Source organism: Aulonocara sp. 'chitande type north' Nkhata Bay, linkage group LG18 (assembly GCF_057382095.1).
Source record: "Aulonocara sp. 'chitande type north' Nkhata Bay isolate Kocher_YH1m ecotype deep benthic linkage group LG18, A_spYH_male_GT1.1, whole genome shotgun sequence".
In the NCBI taxonomy this organism is placed as follows: domain Eukaryota; kingdom Metazoa; phylum Chordata; class Actinopteri; order Cichliformes; family Cichlidae; genus Aulonocara; species Aulonocara sp. 'chitande type north' Nkhata Bay.
The window spans coordinates 29,977,194-29,999,417 of NC_141361.1; the positions used below are offsets into that span (position 1 = coordinate 29,977,194).

The window sequence follows — 22,224 nt, forward strand, 5'->3', positions numbered from 1 at the left end:
AGTGATCCCATTTCAAATTGTATTTGTTTGGCCATAATAATTTTCCATCATCACAGCACTGTGCTCACTAGAAATGATGAGCAGTGAATTGATCAGAAGGGTTGTAAGCAAGTCAGCAAATCATCAGGGCGATGATTCTCTCTCACATGCACAGCTGTAGTAAGAATCTGGGGCAGAGATTAGGCTGCTGACCAGCTGACTTGCAGCGGAAACACTTTTGTGCAGGACAAACATAACAGAAAATTCCAAAAGAAGGTATTTAGTCTGAATTTTAGAGTAGATCTATTGAATTGCCGCCAAAGTCGATCAAGATAACAGTTCAAGCTAGATTGGAAGGCATCCACTAGGTTGTCAATAATCCCTTTCTGCAAATTTGCACATCTAACCACTACTTATAGGTGGTGAGTGAGAGCGAACAGTTTCAGATGTAATTTTACTGGTCAGCCTGTGTTTTCTCTGAAGTTTAAGAAGCCTTGGTGTGTGTGTGTGTGTGTGTGTGTGTGTGTGTGTGTGTGTGTGTGTGTGTGTGTGTGTGTGTGTGTGTGCTTCCAGCTTCATTTGAGTTTTCCTTTTGAGCAAATTGGCATCATCAGAACTCAGAATCTTCTTTATTCTGTGCAATATTTTGTGAACAAAACAAGCTGAGATTAGGTAACATAAGGATTTTGTTTGAGCTTGTGATGCATCTCTGCTTCTCTCAGGTCGAGGTCACCTTCAATTTTTTGGAAATCAGAGCAATGAACACCTACCCAGAACACCAGGTGAGAGCGGCGCTTCCTGCCAACTGTACCGTCGTAGCAGCGTTGACTCTCATGGGATTAAAACTGTCATTGTCGATACAGGTAATCATCGATACAGACAAGACCACCTACTCGCTGAGGCTGCAGACCCAGGAACAGCTGGATCACATGGTCAGCCACATCAACTACGCCCTCTCCAGAGTCTTCAACAACTCAATTTATGCGTAAGCAATGTCAAGCGTCGCCATCCTCGAGCAAAGTGCCGAAGCTTTCTGTTTTTGTGCTTTATGTTGCTGAGCAGCAAAGGCAAGTTGTCCCACGTTAACAGACTTTGACAGTGTGTTGGCAAGTTGGCAGCTTCACTTTAGGATTGCTTTCCTCTTTAACAGCCAAAAATCATTCTTATCTTGCAGTAGTTTCCCTCCAACCCATTTCTGTGTCATTGTAGACTCTTACACCTAGCAATCACTGGGCTTAATTTGCCAGCTGACACTGAGTAGGCTGCTACCGCGAGGCACGGTTTCGTTTTCTTGCTGTTTACGTAGTACTTTCAGTCAGTAGATGCTGAAGTCAAAAGAAACACATTCTTATGCCGATGAAAATCCTACAGCGGGCACTGAACGTCCTCTACGCTTTAATCTAAAGCGGTAAAGCGCAAAGGATGCACACAATGAAAAGCCCAGAAAGTTTTGTCCCGCAGTCATTAGAATGTATGAGGAGGAAAGGAAGGCACAGAGTTTGTTTCCCTCTCTCTTAGTTCTCATCTACAATTTCTGAGAGCACTGGGATTGACTGTGCTCCACTATTGACCTGCACAAGGCTATCTCTGCACTTTATCATCGTTCAGAATAGCTCTTTTCCATTAGGGCCGCGGCAGATGATTGCTTCCAGTGAGGACATTTAAAGAGAAATAAAGAAAGGGGAGAGAACACAGGGAGGAACCTTGTGTTGTGGATTTAATTGTGCGGCCCGGTAACTGATTGGTACACGATGCAGATAGTATCTAGAGAGCGTGCACGTATGCACGCTCTGGGGCGGATGATGATGATTGCGGAGATAAGGCAGGGATTAAGGTCACGGATGTTGTTGGGTGTTGTGTGTGTGATTTTGTTGACAAATGCGATTAAGGATGGTGTGTGTTGAATTCCACAGTGTAACGGTGTAATCCTATCAAAAAGCCAAAGCAGGTACAGCCGCAGTACTATGTGTGAACACAGTATTTGCTTTCTGATCCATCCCTACACGCTCTGCTTACTTGTTGTTTCTTTCTGATGCAAGTAAGGCAGAAAGGTAGAAAAGGTGGATGAGCTATGTTTTGCAGGAGTTCATTTGAGATCTCAATGTTTAAGTCAAATTTCCTTTTAATGTCCTAATTTCACTGGACGTTGTGTAAGGATGTATCATTATGATACCTACCAGGGTGTGAGCCTGCTGGGAATACGGGTTATACTCATTCACTCGAACCTTGGTGCATCCTTGTGTCTTTGTATAGTCTCTTGGGCACTACAGTACTCCGCTTAAGCCACTGGGAGTTCAATGTCTTGCTTAAGGACTCTTTAGCAACAGCACCAAAGGAAAGAAGTATAATATTTAGAATGTACTTTTCCCTAAACCTCTAACTGATACCAGAGGCCTTCTCATTACAAAAAATACTCATTAATAATCCAGCCGTGTGCCTCTCTCCATAAAATATAGATGACAAATATACTTATTAGGTATTGTTGCAGCAGGGTTCGTGGATTTATAGTGAACCATCTCAATGGGCCACATAGAGCCCACTTTGATCAAAGAAACTCTCATTTCACATCAGATTAAAAATAACTACTTAACTAACTATACTTTTAATGCTATAGGTGTTTAACTAAGAGGTTTACCTTAATTACTGTTGTGTAGTATGAATAGCAGGGAAGTTCTAAAACTTGTGAAAATACAGTTGAAAGTCTAAAACCTATGCCTGCCTTTAAATTTCCAAAGGTGTCAGGAGATTGGAGTCTTAGCTGGGCAGATACTGGCCCCTGGGCCTTATGTTTGACACCCTGCTCTAACTCTGTGGGAGGGTGGGGCTTATACCAGTTGACATGTTACCAGTCTATTACAGGAAGACAAATGATCATTCACGCTCACAATCACATTTATGGCCACTTAGCATCACCAATTAGCTAAATGTGCATGTCTCTGGACTGTGAGGGGAAGCCGGAGGACTGGGAGAGATGCATGCAAACAAACAGTACCCAGCCTGCTGATGGATTTAAACCCAACAATTCCACCACTGTTCTGCCCTATAATGAGGCAAATCTCATTTTTATCTGGGTGCCATTGTTGCTGGTTAATCTGACAGGGAGAAACCTGAACCAGCTCAATCTAATAAAAAGAAATCCTAGCTAAAATGAAAGGTTCGGCTATTTTCACTTTATGTGCGTTCTGCAGCAGGCGTCTTTATTTAGTCAGAGGTTGTTTAGTCGTAGTATTACACCACAGGATGCCTAACACATGGACTTATTGCCTTTAAGAGCTGAGTTTGTTGGCTGCACACTAGCTGAATGTCCTGTCCCTGCTCTTTCCACACATTTCCTGGCTTATCTCTACTGCATTATATGAATAAAGGCCAGACTAGACTATGGTTTAGAGCAGGGGTGTCAAACTCAAATACACAGTGGGCCAAAATTCAAAACTGGAACAAAGTCGCGGGCTAACGTTAATATTTATTGAAATATATTTATTCCTCCAGATATAAGAATGAATCTTTTCTTATGGACTCAAACACGTTTTGCTGAAAAACTGAATATGGAACAAGCAAAGCTTAATACTAAACAATATATATATTAGCTGTATAATACCAGTAGGCCAGCTCTAATAGTAATTTGGTATGGCTTCGCGGGCCAAATGTAAGTAGGCTGCGGGCCAAATTTGGCCCGCGGGCCAGAGTTTGACACCTATGGTTTAGAGGATTGCCATGAATGTAAGTATCCTGCTTAAATTATGATTCACATCAAATGAGCTTTTCAGTCAGATCAATTACAATTTTGTTTTAGTACAAATGTACAGTTGTTGATTGAATGCAGTACATACAATTACAATTATTAATTATTTAATAAGCATTTCACACATTAAGCTTCTTTTCTTATTGTCAGTTGAAATTGAAATTGTTTTTTCACATCTTCCCCCACAAAGAGGATAGAATTTTAAATGCTGGATAACAGTTTAGTCAACTGCAATCAAAAATGTACATATTAAATGACTATAATTCCATTCAACTTCACATGTACCTTGTGTTTCATTCAAATCTGCACATGATGGCCTGGGAAGCTCTAAGATGCACTTTGGCGTCATCATTGCCAGCACGAGCTAGCTCTGAATCTCCTTCCTCTCTTTGTTTCAGCCCTCCTATTTGTCGAGCAGAGGGAGAAATGCCCGATGGGAGTCACAAGTTTTCACCGAACTCTGAGTCATCATTAGATCCCCAGAAAACTTGTGGTGAGAGCCCTGCTACCTTTCTAACCACATCTCACACGCACATTCATACATGCAGCACTTCAGAGTCCATTCACACGCTGACTCAGTAGCTCACAGCAAACCATTTTGGAGACTTGTCCATAAGTGGGTCAGAAGACCAAAGTTACTGGATGCACTTGCTTTCTGCTAGTAATCCTATTAATCTACAAGAAGAGCTCCTTCATGGTTCTGTACTTTCATCTCACCTCAATATTTACAGCTAATCTCTCCCTCTCAGCTGACTATCTCTGTCTCACTCTTTTTGACTCCCTCTTTCATCTCTGGCCTGCACCCTCTCCCCTCTTCGTTTCTCCATGTCTTCTCCGCTACTTCATTCTGTCCTTGCCATTTCCGATCTGTCATGGTCTAGTTTGAATTGACTTGTTGTCCTCTCCTTCGTATTTTCAGGAGGTTTTTCTGAGACTTATGCAGCTCTCTGCGATTACAACGGTATTGGCTGCAAAGAAGAAGTGCAGTGGGTGAGGAAAGCATACTCGCAGAACAAATCCACTTGTGTTTGTTGTCTATATTACCTTTTGTAGATTGCTATTCTTTGTAGAGTGGAAAATATATTTTTCATGATACTGTCTCATATCTATCTCAAACTCTGTCTGTTATTGTTTGTTTCCCTCCTCCTCTCTGTTCCAGGATGTTGACACAATCTATCACTCTCAGGACAACAGGGAGTTCAACTTACTGGATTTCAGCCACCTCGACAGCAGGTGAGGTAGTTTACTGACATTGTGGCCATGCCTAGTCTTAGTACAGTGTGGGAGCTCGCACTGATTTGAACAGCTCAATTAACTAACAAAGTTAGTTGCAGAGAGCAAATGGACACATTAACACAAACTCATTGTATTTGATATTCATTAGTTCTGCTGGAGTTAGTCTTTGGCAGATGTATGTAACCCACAGACATCAGCCAGGCGTTTGGCACGCTCACTCGTGCTGCTTTGCCAGAATCGGTCTGCAGCCACCTTTCTTTTCCTACTGATTTAGTGGGTTTTTTCTTCCTTTCCAGTCTGATATGGAATACCCGTCAAGCTACATTTCTGCACAAGTCAAGGCCGTTCCACTGAACGGCTCAGTATAGGTGTAGTTCTACACCAAGTTTTGCGTATGAGTGTGCAAAATCATTTCATTTGAAAAGATTCTCACAGGGATCACTTAGTTCCCAGATGGTTCCCACATACATGTACTTCACGTGATCAAATTAGAGGCAAGTACAGAGAAACTTTTGCCAGTTCAACAGAGGAAGGCTTTCTAGGGTGAAAGTCAGCAAAATCAGTTTTCAAGTGAAGGGCAGCAGATTTTGAGCTATTTATGGCCTGCAATTTTACCCGCTAGCCATCCAATTCACAGGTCTACGGAAACCACATTGCTTTATGGGCACGGATCTTTTGAAATGAAATAAGATATAGACCTTTTTTTTCCTGCTCTCTTTTCTCTTCACCTAATCAGAGTTGAAGTGGGAGGTTTTACAGAATTATCCATTTGCTCCTGCTGGAGTTCAGGGTTACAGTTCTCTAATTGGTCTCTGGATGACAGCTTACAAAATCATCTCCTCGTGTAGAGAATGAAAAGTTTGTATCAGCTCAACCAAATTCTTCCCTGCTCTCGAGGCCCAGTTTGACCTTTTCATTCTGTCAACATAGAGAAGAGGGAAAAAAGAAGACATTAATACCAACATGCGTGAACTGATTTATGGCTCTGAACTGTAGAAGATAAGAAAACTGCATAAATTGATTATGGGTCCAGAATTACCATCTCACTGGGTTTAGGTGTGTTGTAAACAAATGTAATAAAGCGGTCGACGGGGAATTGAAAGTCAAAACTCAGCACTTAAAACTAATGGTGATTTTATATCCCAGTGCTCTGGAGTAAAGACCAAAAACAATAAAAACACATCTGTGTTCTTGGGCTTTATGAGTGCCTTGTAGTTTTGGAAGAGGTCTGCATTTTATTTTGCATCACGGTGGACTGTTTTTTTTTTTCTTCTTCTTCTTTTCCTGTGTGTCTCTTCAGCTGTCACTGTTCATCTTTCCTTACACGAGAGCGGCTATTTGTCTAACAAGACCCTCTGTGGTTAAAATTTTGAGTGCACTACTCTTCTGTTGACTCTCTGGCTCCCTTTCCCTCCTGTGCTTCTGTTGGGTTTTGTTAGAAGTTTGCTAAGATCTTAGATGATGTGGAATGAAACACCTTCAGAGGCAGAATCCACAACTTTAAGATGCCATGTGTGCTCTCCTCTACTTCCCTGCTGGTACCTTTTTTTTGTCTGTGTGTGCGTCTACTTTTTCAGACGTATAGTGTCGGAGCGCAGAACTTGCCCAACTGATACGATCATAAAAAGATTTGACAGCTGACATGCAAAAGCAGAATTCAGACGAGCTTATTTTTGTTTCAAGATTCATTTATTTATTTGTTTTGTCCTTAAAAAGCCCAGAAGTGTATGTATGGTTTCTACTTTCTTGTGTAGCAACAGCACTTCTGACTTAGAAAACATATTCACATTTAAAAACGTAGATCTCATCATAGGAGTGAAACCTTGCTATGGTGGTAAATCAAAAATCCATTCATAGAAACATGATTGCAGCAGAGGCTCATGAATATATTAATGTCTTTCGCATTGAGAGCCCAAATCGCTGCCTTTCTGTTGTTTTTGTTGTTGTTTGTTTGTTTTTTTGTACAATTTCTTCATATTCATTGTGATAAAGTGGGAGCTGCCTGCCCGTACTGTTTTTCAAGATCTTCCTTCAGCATATTGTTCCCATGAGCCCAGCCCGTATCAAATCACGGCTGATAAAGGAAGCGAAGAATATCACAAAAAAAATAAATAAATAAATGCAGGAAATAATCAAGAAAGTCTGTAAAATGGCCACACAAACGATGTAAGAATGGGTTGTTCCGTGATCATGTGCCAGAGGCTATTTGTGGTGCATTACTCTTTCCCTCCCTTCCTTGTCCTTTCACATTTCTATTCCCTCCATCTCCCCCGATTGATCTCATCTACCGTTACCGCGAGCGACAGGGCGATGCTTTTTCTGCTGACTGCTGTCTGTCCAAACACAGACTGTGCTCACTCGTGTTGACTGAAAACGGACACCTTTTTTCAGGGCCCGTCTCGTCCTCGTCATCTTTGCTTCCTGTATTGGCTCCCCATTCGTTCTCCTCGGCTGAGTCGCTGTCACTCTGGGTTCTGTGTGTCTACTGCAAAGTCACAAATAGGTGGAGTGTGTGTGAATTTGGGTAGAGATTCTGTGGTTTCATACAGTTGCTTGTTTGGCGAATGAGAGAGACAGAGAGAGAAAAAACTGTTACGCCTTGCTGACTCAAGAACATGTAGAGGCACCTCTTGGATTGACAGTCCACCCTCTGCGTGCATACACACATGCTAATAAGCGCTTGTCTATGTAGAGTGTCCAGCTGCTTGTAATCACCTGTAATGCTGATAAATGACCTTATAGAGTATTTTCATTAATATATTGTTTGGCAAGTAGTGGAGAGTCTAAGGAATTTTGATCGTCAGTTTGATGCCCAGCCAAGATTTGGTTATTTTAAAAATCCACATTCAAATAATAGATTTTCATAATTATTTATGTTCTGTTAGCTGCTGCTTGGTTGTTGTGTTTATGGTTTCCCAAACATGTATGTTGCCAACAAGGAAGATGCGGAGTGCCCTCTGATGGGCAAACTATGCGACATCAACTTCAATAAAATGGTTGAAGGGCATTTCTTGTATCTATTGTTTACATTACTTTTGAAATTTTCATGTATTTGACGTTGAAAATGCTTATACTGATAGATCGGTAAATTACCACCAATGTACGATAAATCTGATCGGTCGATCAAGAGTTTTCAATCTTGGTACTTTATTAGTCTTCCTTCATGATAGTGATCAAAGGAGCTTGGAAAGAAAAGCGTCTGGACTTCTTTAAGTTGCTTGAAGACGTTTCACCTCTCATCCGAGAAGCTTCTTCAGTTCTAAGGTCAAATGGTGGAGAGTCCCAGATATAAACCTAGTGGGAGTAACCCCCCACAGAGGGACAAAAGGACCCCCTGATGATCCTCTAATCGCCTGAGCCAAGGTGGGAAACTGGGTGTGGGTCCCAATCAGCCAGAGTTTCGGGTGTGTTCATTGTGAAACCTGGCCCCACCTTATCATGCGAATTCCTGAGGTCAGATGGCCCAGGATGTGAGTGGGCGTTAAGGCGTCTGGGAAGGGATCTCAAAACTGGATTATAGATGGCAGAGAGTTGGTGTCGTAAACCCCCGCCTCTGTTCAAAGATGGCCGCTCACAGTGGACATAGATGGCTTCTTTCACTCCTCTTTCAAACCATCTGTCCTCTCTGTCCAAAATGTGAACATTGGCATCCTCGAAAGAGTGTCCTTTATCCTTAAGATGCAGATGGACTGCTGAGTCTTGTCCTGTGGAGGTGGCTCTTCTGTGTTGTGCCATGCGCTTGTGAAGTGGCTGTTTGGTCTCTCCAATGTAGAGGTCTGAGCATTCCTCGCTGCACTGTACAGCATACACCACATTGTTAAGTTTGTGTTTTGGCGTTTTGTCTTTCGGGTGAACCAGTTTCTGTCTGAGCGTGTTGCTGGGTCTGAAATGTCATGCTTGGAGAAAACTCTCCTGAGTTTCTCTGATACACCGGCTACATAGGGGATGACAATGTTGTTGCGTCTGTCCTTCTTATCCTCCCTCGCTGGTGTCTGGTCTTCTTTTCTGTGCCTCTTTGCTGACTTTAAGAACGCCCATTTAGGATAGCCGCACGTTTTGAGTGCTTCCTTTACATGTGTGTGTTCCTTCTTTTTTCCTTCAGGCTTAGAGGGAACATGTTCTGCCCGGTGGTGTAGGGTCCTAATTACTCCAAGTTTGTGTTCCAAAGGGTGATGGGAGTCAAAGAGGAGGTACTGGTCCGTGTGTGTGGGCTTCCGGTAAACTTCGATGTTGAGGTTGCCGTTCTCTTCAATGTGCACGGCGCAGTCCAGGAAAGGCAAACAGTTGTCCTTTGTGTCTTCCCTGGTGAACTTGATGTTTTTATCCACAGCGTTAATGTGCGCAGTGAAGGATTCCACTTCTTGTGTCTTGATTTTGACCCAGGTGTCGTCCACATACCTGTACCAGTGGCTGGGTACTCTTCCTTTGAAAGAGCCAAGAGCCTTCCTTTCCACTTCCTCCATGTAAAGGTTGGCTACAATAGGTGACACGGGGGAGCCCATGGCACAGCCATGTTTTTGTCTGTAAAAGCCTTCGTTGTACTTGAAATATGTAGTGGTGAGGCAGAGGTCTAACAGTGTGCAGATCTGATCGGGTGTGAAGTTGGTCCTGTCCTCCAAGCTGTCTTCTTGCAAGAAAACAATTAAGCATACAGTACTTTGCAAAAGTCTTAAGCTATCCTCTTTTTCTTTATATTTTGCTAAGAATGGGAAATAGTGCAGGAGTTTATTGAAACCTGAACGGCATGAACTCTCTTAGGTAGCTTTCATGTAATTAGTAAGGAGTCTTCAGGAATAGTTCTCCGGGCTTCTTTGGAGGTTGTTTGCCTTTGTTTCTGTTCTCTGTCAAGATGCTTCACTGCTTCAGTAATGTTGAGATTTGGGCTCTGGAGAGACCAATGATAAATGAAGCTGTTGCAGTCAGATTCATTGGTCAGTGTTAAGCAGCTTAACAAACAAAAAATAGTCTTCTGAAAATGGTCAGATTCAAGTGTCAGGTATAAGTGAAAATCTTACGTCTTAAGACAAACTTTTAATTAAACCAGGAAAACTATTTCTTAAGACCAATTTCATGAAATTTCACAAAAAACAAAACAAAACAGGAAATGAGGGGTGATCATGTTTAGAATGATTTACCCAATGCAGACTCAAGGCACAGAATTAAAGAACAGAAAACAAACATTTATTAAGGCCAGGCAGACAGTTCAAAGGCAGGTGAAAACCATAAATCCAAACTGGAGATCCATGAGGGAAAACAGAGGTGTGTAAACAGTAAGATGCAACAAAGCCCTTAGGGTAGACAAAGGCTATAAATACACTCTACATAACTAGGGTAATGGGAAACACTGGGGTACACAGCTGGAACTAATCGGGGAAAACAAGACAAGGGAAGCAAAACTAAATACAGCACACATGAAACAAGACACTATCAAAATAAAACAGGAAGTAACTGAAAATAGGAACATTAACACAGTGAAGGAGACGTAAGAAGACCCGGAGAGTATGGGGGAGGCAGGATAAACTGAAGGAAGAAATGCAATATTAACAAACTATAACCCTGAACAGAAACTAGACAGCAAAACTAATAGCACTCTGTGGCTATAAATAATACATTTATAGTTTAAATAATAAATAATGATACATAATAATATAGTGTAAATAACAAACCCCAACCAGCAAAAGGAATAACACAAAATCTCTGAATAATACATGAAAAGTAAACCAAGAACCAAGATAAAACGAACAACCAACAGAACTAGAAAGTGCAAAATTAAAAAACACTGGCTCTAAAACCCAGGACCATGACACAGCCTGACATGTCTTAAGAAAAATAAGGGCAATTTTCAACTGTGTCTAATTTTTTTCCACTTTCTGCCAATCTATTTTCATTATAAAGAAATGTGACTGTTGTAAATCAAGGAAATGTGCATACACAGCTTCTTAGCTTAATTACCTACTTTGTGTGGTATGCAGGTTGCGGGTACAAAAGAAGGCTGTAAAACTGACAAAAAATCAGACCTCTGCCTAGATAAAATTAATAGTTTTGGACAAGCAATTCTATGACATGATCCGTTCTTAACAGCCTGCAACACAATGCTTAATGGTCCAGAAATTATGGCTTCCTCCTCTGCAACCCACTGAGTCAAATTGGACCCTTTGGCCTGCTAGTTCTGGCCCACAGTCTGTATGTTTGACATCTGTGTGCTCCAATTATATTCTCTAAAGTACACCCAGTAACAAGAACCTAATATTTTCCAACTATGCTTGTGGAAGAACTGTATACAGTTAATTCCACACATTTCTGGGCACTTTGTTTTTTGTAGTTATTTTAGCCATTTACCAGAACATGAAGCTATAGTTATGAGTTATTGAATATGAATATTTGCTTAAAGTGCACATGTTCTCTGTCTTTTAACAGAAATACTGCATGCAGCATTGAAGAGTTATAGACATTTTTCATTTCAGGCACTTAAATGTAATTGGACAAATTACCATAATCATAAATTAAACTGTTATTTTAATGCTTTATTGACAATTCCTTGCAGGTAATAGCTGCTTAAAGTCTGGGACCCGTTGACATCACCAAACTATGGATTTGCGATGCTTGATCAGGCCTTTACTTAAGCTGTCTTCACTTGTTGTTTGTCCTTGCTTCCTTGTGTTTTTGTTTTTTCTTCATTGTAATCGATGCTTGATTGGGTTAAGATGAGTTGATTGACTGCCCTTTGCATAATTGCCCATCATGACCTTTAAAAACCCTTCTGGGTAGTTCTTGCAGTGTTTGTCTGTCTATACCGTGAATCGCTGTCCAGATAACTTTGCTGCACTTGGCTGAATCCAAGCAGAAGTTTTAACTCTCCTCCTCACAGTTTACTCATCTGTTAACATCATCAGTTAACACTAGTGACCCAGAGCCATGATAGACCACACGTGCCCACGTATCACACTTTCTTCATTGTGTTTTCTAGGGGTTGTACTATGCCTCCGTTCATGAGCTTTTCCAAGCCCTCTCCATGCTTTTCTCTTTCCTTCAGTCATTTTGCCACAGGCAATCTTTTCATCTGTGCAAAGGAGCCAGTTTCAGAGCTGGTCTGGCTTTTTTAGATGTTTTTTGTCAAACTCTTATCTGGCCTTTCTGTTCCGAAGGTTATTATATTCTGAATGGATTTTTCTTTGCTATGGAAAGGATCCTCCTGTCAAGCACCACTATTATCTTCAGTGGAGTTCAGCCTTTCCTGTGGACAAATACATGTTTATCAGTGAGTGTGTGTATATATGTAAACCTAATTATTATATATTATCCAGTCCTTAAAATCCTCTCTTGCCTTTACCCAAAACTGATTTCGCAGATAGAAGTGTGCAGTCGATAGGGCAGGACTATCTGTAAAAACAATCATCTGATCGAACTTGAACACTCTTTAATTTTGTTTTAATGTATCGAATTTGGCAACAGGACAATAAAAAACAACAACAAAAGTGACAGTAATTGTGATCAAAGCTAAGCAGTGGGAAGAGCAGGCATATTCCTTTAAAGAGACCAGCTCAGCCTTATTGATATTGTACAAGTTGCATAAAACAAATTTCAAGTTGCTGTATTTTCCAATTTACATATCCATATCAAAAATGATAAATAAATAAATAACATAAATAAATAAATCGTGAGCAACAATAACTCTTAACCTGCGATGCCTTAAAAAAGCTTCATATAGAATCTGATATTTGAAAAGTCCAACTGTTTAACGTATTTGTGAAAAAGGTCCCACATCATGTTAAATTTCTGTCTGAAGGCCCTTAGCTGTTTCAAAGTAGAGCAGCAACACATACTAACAGCTTCTCTTATCCATTGAATATGTAGGGGAGCTATGGGAGATTTTCGCTTAAGTCGTGTTTTACATTTAGGCAGTAAAGTAGCAAAGGCAGTATAAAAAACACAATCCATCAGAGCATTAGGTTCCACTGGTTTTCCAGTGATATTTGATCAGGATCCAAAATTTCTTCACAGAAGTGCTGCAAAACCGTGCAAGATCAAAACATGAACGTGATTTTCCTGGGACTTGACAACACCTGTCACAAGTTAGGTTTGTCTTTATAAAATTGAGAAATGTTAAACTTCGTAATAAATGTAAGCGGTGCATGCTTTTAAATGGAGTTAATCCAAAAAGATGATTTATGTGCATTATGAAGGGCATGTTTTGAAAGATTTCAGGGAAACCAGATGAAAGGAGGGATTCTGAGAATAAATACAGTATATGAAATCATTCCTTTCTAGTTCAAGTATCGAAAACCTGGACACTAAGGGAATGTTTTGCTCATAAATCTACAGATTTGTAAATATCTAAAGAAATTATGTTTAGGTTATCCAACTTTATCAGACAACTGATGGAAAGGGGCAAACGTTTTATTAATATAGAGATATTTATATGAGGTTGGGCCAAGTTTGAAATGATTCATCTGTTAAATATGGACGAAAGACATGATTTACAGTTACAGGAGCAGATATTGAATATGTTTGGCTATGAAAATTGTGCTTGGATTGCCTCCAGATTCCCAGCCTTATTATACTAAAGACAATAATGTCTTTATTATACTCAGAAGAGGAACTTTTCATGGAGTGAGCTGAGGCTGACAGAGATACCAACTCACGAGAAGCAGCTTCCATTGTAAGCCAAACTGATGACAGCCAAAATGAGTCAGATTGCAATCAGAATTGAGTTATTCTTAAATTATTAGTCCAATAATAAAATTTAATATTTGGTAAACCCATAATTTTTGGTAATCCCAATTTTTTAAAACTGTTTGTAAAAATTGCTGTCTAACCTGTGGTGTGTTTTTATTTCAAATGGAGTCCTTGATAACAGATCACGAAATGCTCAAAATACAGTATTTATGTGCATTCATACTTTATTTTCCTTTTTGGTTAGTGAGGAAGAATAGTCCTGGCAGGCGTAAGACAGCTAAAGTAGAGGGGTTCCTTTGACACCTTTCTCTGTGATTGCTCCAACTGTATCTTGGTAATCCTGTTTTTCACACTTTATTTCCTCTTCACTGGTTAGAAAAGTAGTCTCTGAAATGTTATTGTTAAAGGAAAAAGCTTCGGGGGGTGTCTATTCCTGACCCGTATGCAGGAAAATCGGTCAAGTATCCATGTTGATATCGATGTGCATTTTCCCCAGAGCACTGTAAGAAATGACTGTTGACTGGCCACTCTGCTCTCTTGCCTCTAATTCCTTCTTGCTGCAGATGACTGAAGTTTGAAAGGGATAAAGTTTCATATCCCTGTCCTAAACCTAAAACGATCCAATTAAGGACATAAACTGCAGCAGATTGACCCACTGTGCCACCGCGTCCGCACGTACCAGTACAAATTGACACATAAACACCAACACGCTGCACGACTGAGCTGGATCATAGAGGTCAATTACATGTCCTGCTGTCAAAACATGAATCAGACAGTGCTGATGAATCTTGACGTGTGCATCATCTGCTCGCTTGCACAGACTTGGCCGTGTTTGTCAGAATGGACTGGCCTGACGGCTGTCATGCTAATGAAAAAAGAACACAGCCTGTAGCCATTTTATTCCTCTGAGATAAACTGTAATGTCCTGGTTACTGCAACAGAAACATCCTTGGTCCGATTACACTCTTTCCTCCTCCTTTCCCCCCTTTCACTCTGTGTTTTCCTCCGTATCATCCTTTCTTCGTCTTTCCCTGTGTGTATTCGCTTTCTCTGTGCATCCCTTCTCTCTGTGTTGCTGCTTGTTTGTCAGATGATGTATAGCAGGTGTAGCAGCAGTACGGCCATAGTTGGACCTTGGAGGATTCTAAATAACACCCTCTCTCGCTCTCTCTGTTCTCTCACTTTCTCCCTCCCAAACGCATACACAGGATCATCTGTGGGCTCTATGTCTGGGTGTACAGTAGTGGATGTAGCAGTGTTTGAGGTCTGTAGTTGGGATCAGAGTGTGGCTTTATTGAATAATCCACTGACCCGGCCATCGATCTTTACATCTCTCTCTCCTTTCCTTTTTTTCCATTTCACTCTGCTTCTTCTCCTCAGCAGGACTGCAGTATCAGTCATCTTTTAGAAAGCAGCCCTGCCCGTGCTGTTCTCCCTGTCACAATGATAAACTGCTTTTTACTAAATGCAGAGCATAGAATAAGTTTGGCCTGAGATAATGCAAATTTATAGATCAATGGGATCAAATGGTTTTGAGCAGATGGAGTTTGCTAATTTAAAGTTTTGAATTTTATCTGTCATCTTCTTTCCAGGGACTTGGCAGTGATTGTGGCATCCATTGCCTACAACACCTGGTTCACCAAGCTGTACTGCAAAGACATGCGCATAGTAAATATCTTTTTTTTAAAAATCTCCCTCACTTAAGAATTGTCTCTCCAGATGTAGACAAACAATGTTTGTAAATGTAAACGTTTGCTCTCTTGTGTTGTCTATTGATTTATTATTTTATTAAATCAGCTTGTCTCTTTGGCGTTTTTAGAAAATTATCATTTCTTTGTGTTTCTCAAAACACTTAATAGTTACCATGCTAACACTAAATTGTCGGAGCATTACGGCTACCTTAGTCAGGAGCTTCCTGGAGTGATCTGAGTCCTAAACTCCATCTGCTTCAGGTCCCAAAGTCAAACGAACACTGTGGCGTCACTGAGAGTTAAAAACTGTCTTTCATCTTTAATAAAATGATCAGCGTTGCTGCTTTACCAGGTGTAACAATTAAGTTTAACATCCTGGCATCATGAAAACAGAATCTATTAAATTTAACAGAGTTAGAAGTTAGCAGGAAGTTAGCTCGCTAGTTTGCACCTAAACATGATATACCATGTTCTGACTGAGAGATTTCTGAAAAAATTAAAACGTACAGCTCTGCTATCACTTCCAACATAAATGAAGACAGGAAACTAAACAGTAGTGACATTTGTAGGGTTACTGAAGTTGGACTAGCTGGTATATAACATTGTGCTACGTGATCGCTAGCGACACAGCTATGTTAGCATAACATAAACACAGTGATGCTGGAGGATGAATGCTAATTTTTTCCACTCGATAAAAGTTAACGTGAAGGTTCCCGATGGTTAGGGACAAATACAATCGCGTGGCAGGATGCTGTAAACTATGGGGCGCCGTTTGTAAAGTTAAACATGCTGAAATTAACGGCAACATTTTTCCACATTTAGCTCAAAACCTTACAAAAACATGTTTTTTCGAGTAATTTTTTACAACATTTAGTAAAATATTTGTAACTTTTCATCAAATGTTAAATATTAAATCTAAATGTTAAATCTAAATGTTAAATGTTAAATCTAAATGTTAAATGTTAAATCTAAATATTATATTTAAATCTAAATGTTAAATGTTAAATCTAAATGTTAAAAGTTAAATCTAAATGTTAAATGTTAAATCTAAATATTATATTTAAATCTAAATGTTAAATGTTAAATCTAAATGCTAAATGTTAAACCTAAATGTTAAATGTTAAATCTAAATATTATATTTAAATCTAAATGTTAAATGTTAAATCTAAATGCTAAATGTTAAACCTAAATGTTTAGGCTAATATGCAAATGTATTGTACGGATCAACGGAAATACCAAAATAAAAGCTTCCCGAAAACCTCCGGTGCAAAATCGTGTCTGTTCTCTTCCTCGCTTCTCCCCGCCATGTGCTGCTTCACTTCTTGCCTACGAGCATGTCCAGCGATTTTGCTGGACATGTGCTGCAGCGATTGTGAAGTGGAGACTGCAGCTGCTAAGAGTGCACTACTGCTAAACCTTTGGATGGCCGACAAAATGGATCTTCCGATGTTTTCAGCTAAATCGCCGGACGTGCTTTCTCATGGTCGGGTTATGGCTGAATTCCAGTGGAATGACGGTCCCGCCATAATAGACGTTCCAGCCATGTGTTCCAGCCCTAAACCTAACCTTATCTAACTATAACCTTATTCCTAACCTTTACTAGCAGTTAAATGACGTAAAATAGTGTTTTCCAAAGCGATTTTTAGAAAATGAACGAACGTGTAGATTGAGTCCAAACGGTTCTCATGTGCTCTCCTTTTTCTGTTGCCGTAATTTAGGAACGTGTTGGGTACCCGAAAGCATAAAATGTTGACAATTTGTCACCTAGCGAAAATTATTATGCTTTGGGAGCAGAGATGGGCAGTAACGCGTTACTTGTAACGCGTTACTGTAATCTGATTACTTTTTTCAAGTAACGAGTAAAGTAAGGGATTACTATTGCAAAATCAGTAATTAGATTACCGTTACTTTCCCGTAGGAACGCTGCGTTACTGCGTTACTAAAACCGTGATTTTTTTGCGAGAATGTCTCATGACAGTGACGTAAGCAAGTGCGACGTTGGTGACAGCAGCTGTGTGCAGATCAACAATGGATAATATATCGAGTGCGGGAGAGAGTATGAGCGTGCAGCGTTTAAAGTGTGGAAGTACTGACCTTACTTTGAGTTTGATTCCATAAAAAGTGACAAAAACATTAGCGTCCATCGTGCGTGGGAAGAAAACTTCTTTTTACAGCGAAAAAAACCCCTAAACTTCCGAGCAAGCACCGAGTAGCTACGACGTGATGGGAAACTCACAGAGACACTCGCGCGGATTCTTCAACTGACCGCAGCACACCTGCACCAGGGTAACCCTCCGCCTACCCTGCTCCTGCTTTACAGGTGAAAATAGAGCAAAAGGACCGCTGAGTCTTTGACTTTATTTATTTTCTGCTGTGTTTTACTTGCATCTGTTTGAAAGAGTGAGTGAAGACACAAAAAATATTTTATTTTATGTGCTGGAATGTGTAGAAAATAGGTTTAAATGTTAAACTAATTTATTCAAGTCAGAGAATGTTGCATATAATTAAATGTTTTGCTTGATGCATGAAGTTAAAAGATTAAAACTGATAAAACAAGTTAAAAAAAGAGACTTTTCCATTTGATTACATTTTGTATGATGGATTATGTAGAAAAAGTAGAATTGGGCTGAAAGATCTATCACTTTATCACCTCTTCAGGTTGTAAATCGTGTTTTTAAAAAGTAACTAAGTAACTAAGTAACTAAGTAATTAATTACTTTTGAAAATAAGTAATCAGTAAAGTAACGGGATTACTTTTTTGGGGGAGTAATCAGTAATTAGTTACTGATTACTTTTTTCAAGTAACTTGACCAACACTGTTTGGGAGTGAGAACGTGTCTGACCACTACCGGCACACTTTTGCACCGAAGGTTTTCGGAAAGCTTTTATTTTGGTATTTCCGCTGATCCGTGCAATAAATTTGCATGTTAGCCTAAACATTTAGATTTAACATTTAACATTTAGCATTTAAATATAATATTTAGATTTAACATTTAGATTTAACATTTAAGGGTGATCGTGGCTCAAGAGTTGGGCGTTCACCTTGTAATCGGAAGGTTGCCGGTTCGAGCCCCGGCTTGGACAGTCTCGGTCGTTGTGTCCTTGGGCAAGACACTTCACCCGTTGCCTACTGGTGGTGGTCAGAGGGCCCGGTGGCGCCAGTGTCCGGCAGCCTCGCCTCTGTCAGTGCGCCCCAGGGTGGCTGTGGCTACAATGTAGCTTGCCATCACCAGTGTGTGAATGTGTGTGTGAATGGGTGGATGACTGGATATGTAAAGCGCTTTGGGGTCCTTAGGGACTAGTAAAGCGCTATATAAATACAGGCCATTTAACCTTTAGATTGAATATTTAACATTTAGATTTAACATTCAAAATTCTGTTTTAAATATGAAAAGTTACAAATATTTTACTAAATGTTGTAAAAAATGACTTGTTTTGAGCTAAATGTGGAAAAATGTTGCCGTTAATTTCAGCATGTTTCACTTTACAAACGGCGCCCCATAGTAAACCGACCAAACGTCAGTTAGGAGAACAACTGAGATAATCCATCCACAATACGAGGTTAGTCATTAATATACTGCAACAACATGGGAATAGAGTGGCTGTGAGAGAATTAAACATTAATGAATCAATGGTAGGGAAGTGGAGGAAGTAAGAAGAATGAGCTGAGTAAAGTTTGACTTATCTGACTGTTTTGTTTCGCTTAATGCGCCTTATAATGAGATGTGTCTTATGGTCCAAAGAATATGGTAATTTATTGAAACTTTATCATAGAGTTAACTCTTATTTTTAGTCTCAACAAAAATGAAATGGTAATTATACTCATTATAATTAAGACACTGATTGATTTTGTGCTTATTCGAGGGCATTGTGTGTAAAACCAAAGATAAGATATGATTTGAAGTTCATTTAAAGATTTTTTTCTAACATCAGTCTATAGGCTTCCTCTTTAAAAGCAGATACAGGGCAGATACAGCACCTTATTTCCATTGTGCACTGGGTGGATTTACAGCTTGTTTTTTTTGTTTTTTTGAAAAAATAAATGAGCAGATCCTGGTTTTGGATCATTAGACAAAAAGTAATTTGTAGAATAGAGCATCAAGGGTTTTAGGAAACTATCATGGGCTTTTTTTTCTATTTATGTACTTAATCTTTTATAGGCACAACAATAAAATAGATGCAAAAAATAAATAAATAAGTTGTAGATTATTTTGTTACAGCCCTGCTTGTAGTTCACTTTTTCTGGCCTCCACTGCGGCTCGACACCACCACGTTCCACATGTGCTGTGTGTTTTTTCTGCAGGGGTCAGAGGTGGTGGACCAGGTTCTACACACAATCAGCAAGTCCAACAGTCTGGAGGAGCTCACTCTGGAGAATGCGGGACTCAAATCGTAGGTTTCCTATTTCCTGACATCATCATCAGCCCTACCCTCGCCTCTCTTAATCTAATTTCCTCTCCTTTTCTTCTCCTTGCCCCTTCACCTCTTCTCTTTTATCCTTTTGCACTCTCCAATCTTTTCTCACTCTTTCTCCTCCTTTGTCTCCTCTCTTTTCACTTACACAAGTCTTGTCTCACCTCTCCACCTAAGCTCACCTCACCTCTCCACTTCTCCTCTCCTCCCCTGCTGTCTCTCGCCTCTCTTAACCTCCACTCTTTCATCCAATAAAGCTCAAATAAAGCCTCCCCACCTATCTGCTTGTAGCAGGTGTATTGTTTCTCCATTGAAATAGATGTGAAATTTTGGGCTTCATCTGGCAAGACATTCCACCTTCTATGTATGGCTTGTATCATTTAGCAGAGCAGTTTTCTTATTTAGTATTAATTGAGATGAATTGGCTGCCCGAGGGCACGATGATTTACTGCAGCATATTGATGGAGTTTTTATACTTCCCCTGTGTTAAATCACTTCCAATAGAAAGGGTCATTTTTGTTGGAGGTGCTCTACAAGCACTATGCCAAAAGCTCTTACCTTCAACAAGAGAATAATAGACTTCAATACAATACAATATGTTAAGATACTCAAATAGTATATGATTTAAGGCGCCTATACTGACAAATATAGTTTCTGATGTGGAATTTCAACACAGATTTCCGGCACAAATATAAAATGTCACTTTTCACTTGATTGTTTACTTCAAACATTAAAGGAGATCGAGTAATCCTGACTACATGAATGCTTGGAGATTTGCCTTGAAATAAATAGCAATTCTGCCCAAATAAAACTTTGGGAACAACATTGAATGTAAATGTTTTTTGTCTATTTTACCTTTTAGATCTTTGGGAACTCTACCTGTGAGATATATGTTTTGGTAACTGGTAAATCTTCTGGTGAAATTGTTGTGTCTACAATCAGAAATTAAGAGATGTACCTGCGAGCGGGATTTATAACAATACAGCTAATTTGGGACCCAGTCAAACTCCAGAAGTCAAACTAACTTGGAAACTTGCCTTGCTTTCAGGGCTGTAGGAGACATCTTGTTCCAAGTGGTTAAACTTCCACTAATGAATATGTGTATATATATATATATATATATATATATATATATATATATATTAGGATGTTCCTGTGGGGTTTATAAATCTGCTACTGTATAATTAATTTGTTCTGCCATTGTGTACATATTGTTCTGTGGATGAGCAATATGTGCAGAAGTGTTGGGAAGCAGTGGACATTGATAAACATTAGCTTTCATTCTGAGTGGTGTTTGTAGCCGACAGACAAAAGTAAGTCAATTATTTACAGTCCTTGTTTCTCTCCAGAGGGAAATGTTTGACTCTTTACAAGTTAGATGGAGCAAGTTTACTAGCTAACTTTGCTTGGCTGTAATCTGTTCATCAGAGTTTTGTTCAAACTAGCCTTGGTCAGCTGAGAATAAGCTACCAATTGGCTAAAAGACAGAATAAGTTGTACTAGTGCATCTCAAAAATAGAAAATCTTGAAATTTTCTTGAAATTTTCTGTTTTTTTAAAAGATCAACTTATATAAATTCCATAATCTTTAGATGTAAACTGACTATTACACTGAACAAAAATATAAACGCAACACTTTTGTTTTTGCTCCCATTCCCCATGGGATAGACGTAGAGACCTAAAATTCATTCCAGATACACAATATAACCATCCCTCCCAAACAGTGGTCACAAATCAGTCCAAATGTGTGGTAGTGGGCACATCTGCTATATTGAGATAATCCATCCCACCTCACAGGTGTGCCACATCAGGATGCTGATCTGACATCATGAGTAGTGCACAGGTGTACCTCAGACTGCCCACAACAAAAGGCCACCCTGGAATGTGCAGTTTTTTGCGCTATTGGGGGTCTGGGGACCCAGAACCGGTCAGTATCTGGTGTGACCACCATTTGCCTCATGCAGTGCAACACATCGTCGCATGGAGTCTATCAGATTGTCAATTGTGGCCTGTGGAATGTTGGTCCACTCCACTTCAATGGCTGTGCGAGGTTGTTGGATATTCGTGGGAACTGGTACACGCTGTCGTATACGCCGGTCAAGCACATCCCGAACATGCTCAATGGGTGACATGTCCGGTGAGTATGCTGGCCATGCAAGAACTGGGACATTCTCAGCTGCCATCTGCCCTGAACAATGTGAACCATGATTCATCCGTGAAGCGCACACCTCTCCAACGTGCCAGACGCCATCGAATGTGAGCATTTGCCCACACAAGTCTGTTACGGCGACGAGCTGGAGTCAGGTCAAGACCCCGATGAGGACGACGGGCATGCAGTTGAGCGTCCCTGAGACGGTTTCTGACAGTTTGTGCAGAAATTGTTTGGTTGTGCAAACCAATTGTTCCAGCAGCTGTCTGGGTGGCTGGTCTCAGACGATCTTGGAGGTGAACCTGCTGGATGTGGAGGTCCTGGGCTGGTGTGGTTACA

The 22,224-nt window shown here is 40.1% G+C and overlaps 1 protein-coding gene across 5 annotated transcripts in view; it reads left to right on the top strand.

Annotated features, from left to right (window-relative positions):
* carmil3 (capping protein regulator and myosin 1 linker 3) overlaps positions 1-22,224 on the top strand; it is a 102,579-nt gene that overhangs the window by 18,252 nt on the left and 62,103 nt on the right. For all 5 annotated transcript variants that reach the window (XM_086270574.1, XM_086270572.1, XM_086270576.1 and 2 more), the window contains exons 4-10: positions 702-761; positions 843-964; positions 4,120-4,214; positions 4,641-4,711; positions 4,881-4,954; positions 15,226-15,301; positions 19,628-19,716. In XM_086270574.1, coding sequence (XP_086126700.1) covers positions 702-761; positions 843-964; positions 4,120-4,214; positions 4,641-4,711; positions 4,881-4,954; positions 15,226-15,301; positions 19,628-19,716 — 587 coding nt within the window. The remainder of the gene's footprint in view (positions 1-701; positions 762-842; positions 965-4,119; positions 4,215-4,640; positions 4,712-4,880; positions 4,955-15,225; positions 15,302-19,627; positions 19,717-22,224) is intronic.